Genomic DNA, 8,512 nt, shown 5'->3' with positions numbered 1-8,512 from the left:
GCTAATAATGCACACATTGATTAAAGTAAAAACCCACATATTTTAATAATGTCAGATGCATACAGCTCCAATAAACAAATTATAATTCTTTAATCTCAAAGTTGAACTAAATAACAAAAATCTTTATCATGGATTATAACTGGTGTTCTAAAATGCACTGCAGATCAAAACGTTGCAATTTTTATTTCCCGTTGCTGATATAAAGTCACCCAATCATACAAAAAAAAAATGCTGGTGATAATCTGCACAAAATGCGCCCTGAAAGCCAGTGTGAACGCATGCATTTAACCAGTCTATTCTGGATAGCATCGATTATCATTCTGTTTCATTCAATGTTAGATTACACAATTTACAATTATGTGTCTACCTGTTAAGCTTCTCCAGCGTAGGACCGAGACATAATCACATCTGAACGCACTTTCTCTGAGATGAAAGTTACCGGTCCAGTCGCTCTTGGCGCGAGCCGTTGGTGCTGAGAAAGGGGCGCCATCCTTAGCGCGCGCCGGGTGAGCACAGCATATGTGAAACTTACTAATGCACAGCTCCAAAAATACTTCCACACGATGCCTTTGTGCATTGAATAACTGCGTGCAGCCAGTGCCCAAATGGTTTCGCACAGAGCTTGATTCGCTCGGGTGGTTACATGAGACGAGCTTCACTCCCGTCTCCAAGAGGTCTTTTACGCACGACGCATCTTTGGTCTCATTAGTTCAGTGCTTGATGGTAGATCAAATATATATTGAGGTAAATCCAAGTAGGTGATTAGAATAAAATAACGTCTCAAAAAACCCAATTGTAAATCATGTCATAGCTCTAAATGTATTCGCGTTCCGCTGACGTTTGTTCACGCTCAGGCTGTGATCACTAACGACTGTCTGAAAATAGCTGTTACCTGTGACAGACCCAGCGGACCTGTTAACAGCACTATAGCCACAAGTTGACCTGATAATAGTACGTTAAAAGGCATGTGTCATTGAGAACGAAATGCGTAATATTGGGGGTATTGGACCGGGGCTAGTTGTCACGCCTTTTACTATGGTCGTATTTCTTTATTTATTACCGAAAGCCAGTTTCTATAGCACACTTTATAGTCTTGGCTAATAAACATTTCCACCGTTATTGCCCAGGAAAAATTATACTGTTCATTGAACACAAGCTGCCCGAGTAGCGGGGCATTTTGGTATCCAATATGGGGTAATTTGTCACAATAGAAGCTGCCATTAATCTGTCTATTATTAGGTCAGAGAAATACATAGGCTAATAGCTATAAAAATATAAATTCAAATGTATTAATCTCGAAATAAAGTCATTTGTCACAATGGAACCGGCAATTAGCCTGTCTATATACAAAATGACAATCTACAAAATAAACTGTATAGAAATACAGAAATAATGTAATTGAATAAATAAAAGTAAAATGTTAAAGGTTACCTATGTAAAATATAAAACCATTGTTTTGGCAAATAACATTTCAAACACATGATATAACTTCCAATAAAATCTTCAATAAAATGTGACAACCTGATATTTTTGAAAAATATATATGAACAAGGATATTATTCAACTCTTAATTAAAAGTCTTACTTGACTAGCAGATTTTTATTTTTTGTTAATAGTCCCATTAGTCATCATTAGATAGTGCATTAATTAAAATGAACTATCAATGAGCTATTTATTTCTGCCCAGGCCAATTAAATGATACAACTTTTGATTTTAATAATGTATTAGTAAATTATGAAATTTATATTAAGACCCCCCCCCCCCCCCCCCCCCCCCATCTAAGTATGTTAACTAATGTAGTAAGTTTTTCAACAAGTTTTTACAACATGCAAATCCACTGCTAGAGGAAACTCATTTGTGTAATTGGATTTGAGATACATTGCCTTGTGACAACTCAGTCTCTCTCATACTGGTGAGATATGAGGTCAGAAAATCAGAAACAAGAGCAAATGGGGGACAATAAAGTGAAATATAAATTTGGAATAGGGAGAAAAAAAATGACAGCAAATAAACACCCGGGCATATTTAGGTCCCCTGTGGCAAACACGAAATTAGTTTTGGATTTTTTATTTTACAAACCAGCTCAGAGGTGTGGACCCCATTATGGCTGGGGTGAAAGTGACACGTTCACATTTATCATAGTCTGTTCTCATCACTCAGGGAAGAACAAGGCCCAGGCTCAGACTAGACAGCTAGCGTGTGCCAAATCCAATACATGCAAAGCTATTGCTTACATCTGATGGACTATATACTCGGTCTGTAATTCCACAGTAACAGCGCTAGCATATATAAATTGACACTTAAATAATTATCTCCAAGATAGATGAAGGAAGGTCTGTTGATTTGATTGCAGTCCAATGAAAAATGTGGCAGCTTTGATCTGTGTTCAGTATCAGTCTGACAGCTATTTACTAAGGTGACCACATCCAACCAGTCAGCGGTGAAATGAGCATCTGAGCCCCTGTGACCGTGAACCGCTGCTTGCTGGCCATAAAACGCTCCTTTATTTTGCCTAATTGCATTACTGCCACCTAGTGGTAACAATGCTATGCAGAAGGACCAACTAAATTTGCACAGACGAATTAATCTCCAGAGCCTTTGCAAAAAAATAACCACATATTCACATTGGTTTTTACAGCTCAGTGCTTTTTAAAATTATTTTAAGTTAATATGAAGGAACGATTATTTGAAGCATTTGTCTGAAATAGATTATATTAAGATTAATATAGTCATTAAAACAATATTAATAATGACTCTTAATACACTACATTTTTCAGATTCACATCTTTGCAAGTGGAAAAAATATGAAAATATTATCAGTTTCGTCAGTTGCCAACATTTAATTTTATCTTCTATTTCCAGATGGTCCAAATCAATTTGTACTGAAAATTATTTTAATTAAGCACATTTGTAAATATGCATATCACATTTTTATAGCCCAATAGTTTGATTCGTTTGATTCAGTCTGAAGGAGCAATTTTTTAAGTATTTATCTGAAATAGGTTTGCTCCATCTATTTTCTCATAATCGGCTTAATTAAATATAATTAATATGATAATAATAATTGATGTGTCATTATTATATTTTAAAAGCAAATCGAATACACTAAGACTAAGTCATTCAGATTTACATAGCTGTAAGTAGGGTTGGGTATAGTTTCGGTTTTTTTTTTCGATACCGGTGCCAAATCAATACTTTTAAAACGGTACCTGTGCCTTAACGGTGCCTGAACCAATACTTATAAAAAAAAATAATAATAATTACCAATTAATAATTGGATTGGCCATTAGCACTAAACACATGATGTCTTTTTCATTTGTACTGGACGCCAGTCCAGTCAGTCACAGAAGTAGCAGAACTCATGAAGCTCCAGGAAATCCCCAACATGGACAAAGGCATTGCTATTGCTGAAACTGAGTAAACAGAAGATATAAACGTTTTGAATGATAAAACAAATATAATAAACACTCGACTATGACAATGAATAGTTTATCTGTGTTATTCAAGCCATCTCTGGTATTTCCATAATAATTACGTATATTTATAATCCATTACTAATCGATGTATTAGTAGCCTATGGAACATATTTTCTGCCTCATTCTGTGACAAGAAGCTACATCAGATCACAAAAGGAAGCATTAAACTGGTGTTGTGGACTAAAAAGTTTATAATGTTCTCTTTTGTTGAACAACAGGTTTAAAAAACGTGAATACAAGAGATTTTTTGCTTTAGGCATTTTAATTTTAATTTAAGCTTTTAAGTCAGAATGTGAAAACAACACACTCGCTTTACTGCAAAGATCTGTTGGAATTGTATTATTAGAGCTTTCCGACTTGAGTTCACTTGAATTTTCTCAGTTGGGAAATTATTTTTCACGTGCGGTGTCGGTGATGATGCTTCTTACGTTAGTTTCGGAGAAACAAAGGACAAGTATATCAATCGATCGCTCAGGCATGGCACCGAAATCGAGATGGTCCTCACTGCAGAACCCAAGATCCAGGGGTGTGGTTGGATCTAGATCCAACTCCTCCCACCTTACATATCCCTGAACCTACCTGTCTCCACCCCCTGATCCCTAATCCCACCCATCCCCACCCCTAAGCCTACCCATCTCCACCTCCTGATCCCTAAACATACCCATCCCCACCCCTAAGCCTACCCATCTTCACCCCCTGATCCCTAAACCCACCCATCCCCAGCCCTAAACCTACCCATCTCCACCTCCTGATCCCTAAACATACCCATCCCCACCCCTAAGCCTACCCATCTTCACCCCCTGATCCCTAAACCCACCCATCCCCACCCCTAAGCCTACCCATCTCCACCCCTTGATCCCTAAACCCACCCATTCCCACCCCTAAGCCTACCCATCTCCACCCCTTGATCCCTAAACCCACCCATCCCCACCCCTAAACCTACCCATCTCCACCCCCTGATTCCTAAACCCACCCATCCCCACTCCTAAACCTACCCATCTCCACCCCCTAGATGTGGATCTAACCCCGCCCCCTGGATCTTTGTTCTGCAGTGAGGGGCTACTGGCGAAATCGGCTTTCTGATTCGGTTCAAGTACATACCGGTTATATAGGTACCGGTGCCATATTAGTACTGGGTTTCGGTACCCAACCCTAGTTGTAAATGGAAAAATATGAAAAAAATTGTAATTTTCACAAGTTTCATCCGTCAAAATTTCCAAATGAATGGTCCAGTGATGAATTAAGTAATGTCGAGAGCTTTTTAAAAATATTTTAATAAAGCAGATTTGTAAATATTCTAACAGCAAGGAATATTTAATTAATTGGATCATCCACGTTATGAGTTCTGGGCTTATAATGAGATCACGGTGTATGTTTTCAATAGCCTACTTAGAGAATTCCAGACGATGAGCGATTTCAAGAGCAGTCAAACTCCTTTTCCCGCTTCGGCAATGGAAAACTATGTCATCGTCTTCCTTTTTAGGGGCTTTCACCCCAAACTGCTGTTGAAACAGTTGTGGTGGGAGTTTCAGTGACTCCTCAAGCTGTCCCACTGAGAGATACATAAAAACAGAGAGTGTGCACTGAAACAAGAAACACTGATTCTTCACTTCAGTGGTGACTTACAAGGAATGTTGATGGAATCAGGAATCCAGCCAGCCTGGAATTCATCTGGATTCCTGACATCAAAAAGCTGCACGCTGTGATTGGCCAACATAGCTTTGAGCTGTTCGTATGTCACAACTGACACTGAAAATGTGAAAAATCAATCAAAATGAGTTGCTATTCTAATTATTGCCAATTAATGTTCATTAATTAATACCAGTAAAAATCATGCAACAAAAACAAGATTTTACTAAAAATCCTGCTATTCATGGTTAGTAAACACATAAAGGCTGTGTGTTTGGTTAGTGGGATAAAAAAAAAAAGACAAGTCAAACAACTGTTTTGCTATAAGCAGAAACAAAAACAGAACAAAACAATTGCTAAGTGGTTTAGTCCGTACAATTGACCAGACTTTATTCTCTATAATTAATAAAGTTTTTATTATAAATATTATTTATTATAAATTATTCTTGACTGCTTTAAAAACAAAAAACAAAACAAAAACAACATTCATTCACATAAAGAGTGCATACAGTGGGGCAAATAAGTATTTGATACACTGCTGATTTTTCACGTTTTCCCACTTACAAAGAATGGAGAGATCTGTAATTTTCATCCTAGGTACACCTCAACTGTCAGAGACAGAATATTTTTTTAAAAATCCAGAAAATCACATTGTATGATTTTTGAATAATTAATTTCCATTTTATTACATGAAATAAGTATTTGATACAATAGAAAAATGGAACTTAATATTTGGTACAGAAACCATTGTTTACAATTACAGAGGTCGGACGTTTCCTGTAGTTCTTAACCAGGTTTGCATACACTGCAGCAGGGATTTTGGCCCACTCCTCTATACAGGTCTTCTCCAGATCTTTCAGGTTTTGGGGCTGTCGCTGGGCAACACGGAGTTTCAGCTCCCTCCATAGATTTTCTATTGGGTTCAGGTCTGGAGACTGGCTAGGCCACTCCAGGACCTTGAAATGCTTCTTACGGAGCCACTCCTTAGTTACCCTTGCTGTGTATTTGGGGTCATTGTTATGCTGGAAGATCCAGTCACGACCCATCTTCAATGCTCTTACTGAGGGAAGGAGGATGTTGCCCAAAATCTCACGATACATGGCCCCATCCATCCTCCCCTCAATACGGTGCAGTCGTCCTGTCCCCTTTGCAGAAAAGCACCCCAAAGCATGATGTGTCCACCCCCATGCTTCACGGTTGGGATGGTGTTCTTGGGATTGTACTCATCCTTCTTCCTCCAAACACAGCGAGTGGAGTTTATACCAAAAAGTTCTATTTTGGTCTCATCTGACCACATGACCTTCTCCCATGCCTCCTCTGGATCATCCAGATGGTATTTGGCAAACTTCAGACGGGGCTGGACATGTGCTGGCTTGAGCAGGGGTACCTTGCGCGCTGCAGGATTTTAATCCATGATGGTGTAGTGTGTTACTAATGGTAACCTAGTCAATGACCTGTGGTCCCAGCTCTCTTCAGGTCATTGAGCAGGTCCTCCCGTGTAGTTCTAGGCTGATCCCTCAGCTTTCTCAGGATCATTGATACTCCACGAGGCGAGATCTTGCATAGAGCCCCAGTCCAAGAGAGATTGACAGTCATCTTGAATTTCTTCCATTTTCTAATAATTGCGCCAACAGTTGTTGCCTTCTCACCAAGCTGTTTGCCTATTGTCCCGTAGCCCATCCCAGCCTTGTGCAGGTCTACAATTTTGTCCCTAGTATCCTTAGACAGCTCTTTGGTCTTGCCCATAGTGGAGAGGTTGGAGTCTGATTGATTGAGTGTGTGAACAGGTGTCTTTTATACAGGTAATTAGTTCAAACAGGAGCAATTAATACAGGTAATGAGTGGAGGATAGGAGGGCTTCTTAAAGACAAACTAACAGGTCTGTGAGAGCCAGAATTCTTGCTGGTTGGTAGGTGATCAAATACTTATTTCATGCAATAAAATGGAAATTAATTATTGAAAATCATACAATGTGATTTTCTGGATTTTTTTTATATTCTGTCTCTCACAGTTGAGGCGTACCTATGAAAATTACAGCTCTCCATTCTTTTTAAGTGGGAAAACTTGAAAAATCGGCAGTGTATCAAATACTTATTTGCCCCACTGTACTTTGACATGTGTTTTTCATGAATATCATGGTTAATTATCAAGTAGACATAATTGGGAACTGGACCAAAGTCCAGAGATCACAGACTTCACTTTCTTTATCTTTTATATGTTAATAAATGTTTCCTTTCAATAGCTTTTGGACATTTATAAATAAAATGACAAATACATAAAATGACAATTAATTAATGAATAAATTATTATCAACATTGGTATTTCTTAATTATAACTATGTATAAATATTAGTTATAATTTTATTTTACCCCACCCCTCCTCTAAATTAAACAAGTAAAAGAAATGACAATGAATGAATTCATAAATTAATGAATTAATTAACTTAAAAGATCACATAGTTTGATGTGTGTTTTTGTGAATATCATGGTAATTTATCAAGTTGAGATAATTGGGGATTGGACCAAAGTCCAAGGTTCCTATGTAATAAATCACCCTTTACCTGATATTGCAGACTTCACTTAAATACTGCCTCAAAAAGGTAAAATGTCTTGCAAAAGGATGATCAGTTTTATCTGCAATAATTAAATCCACTTATTTTGAGAGGATGTGAGTGCCTCTTCCACCAGCAGCTCTGCCTGGATCACTGTGATTGACGGCTGAAGTCTTCAGTCCACATGCTGAGATAACTCTACCATGATAAACCGGTTTATTGAGTGCAAACACACACAAACGACGTAAAACCTGAAAAGATACCATCACTGGTGCAGTCACAATGACAGTGCAAATGAATAATAATAATAAATCTTTTGTTTAAACTATTAGATTTATATAAAATCTTTGTAGTGTAAAAAGAGAAACATTCAGCATATGATACGGTGCAGCGAGAAATATAAACCTCGTTGCCAGATCTTGCTGGAATAACACCTGCTCGGAAAAAATAAGACCATACAGTCAACCATAGTAATGTGTGTGTGTGTGTGTGTGTGTGTGTGTGTGTCTCATTTGGGCAGGGGACTAAAGAAAAGAAACAAGTTTAAATCGAATAATTATAATTGTAATGTATAGTTCATAACATAGGTTATGCACTGAGCATATTTGACAGTTGAGATCAGTATTCAGTTAAAGGGTCATGAAACCCCAGACTACTTTTTTTGAGATTTTAGCATTTGATACAGAGGACATAAAGCACTAGTAAGCCGAAATACGTTTCGTTGGCCTACATAAGATAAAAACATCTCTTCACCCCGCGATTATCTATATTTATAAGATCCTTTATAAAAAAAAGAAAAAAAAAAACCGACCGGGTTATTATAAGAAGTGGACATGGCAACACGGAATCGTTACAC

General features: G+C 37.8%; 1 protein-coding gene across 1 annotated transcript; it reads right to left on the bottom strand.

Annotated features, from left to right (window-relative positions):
• Nucleotides 1-4,861: 4,861 nt before the first annotated feature.
• LOC306863294 (thiosulfate:glutathione sulfurtransferase-like) lies at nt 4,862-6,151 on the bottom strand (the record flags this gene model as incomplete). Its single annotated transcript, XM_079406546.1, has 3 exons — nt 4,862-5,028; nt 5,103-5,225; nt 6,079-6,151. The coding sequence occupies 3 exons, from the start codon at nt 6,149-6,151 to the stop codon at nt 4,862-4,864; spliced, it is 363 nt and encodes a 120-aa protein (XP_079262672.1).
• Nucleotides 6,152-8,512: the final 2,361 nt, after the last annotated feature.

Source organism: Barbus barbus, assembly GCF_936440315.1.
Source record: "Barbus barbus genome assembly, chromosome: 44".
Taxonomy (NCBI): domain Eukaryota; kingdom Metazoa; phylum Chordata; class Actinopteri; order Cypriniformes; family Cyprinidae; genus Barbus; species Barbus barbus.
The sequence above is the reverse complement of the archived record's forward strand: the minus strand, read 5'-3'. Positions and strand labels throughout refer to the sequence as shown.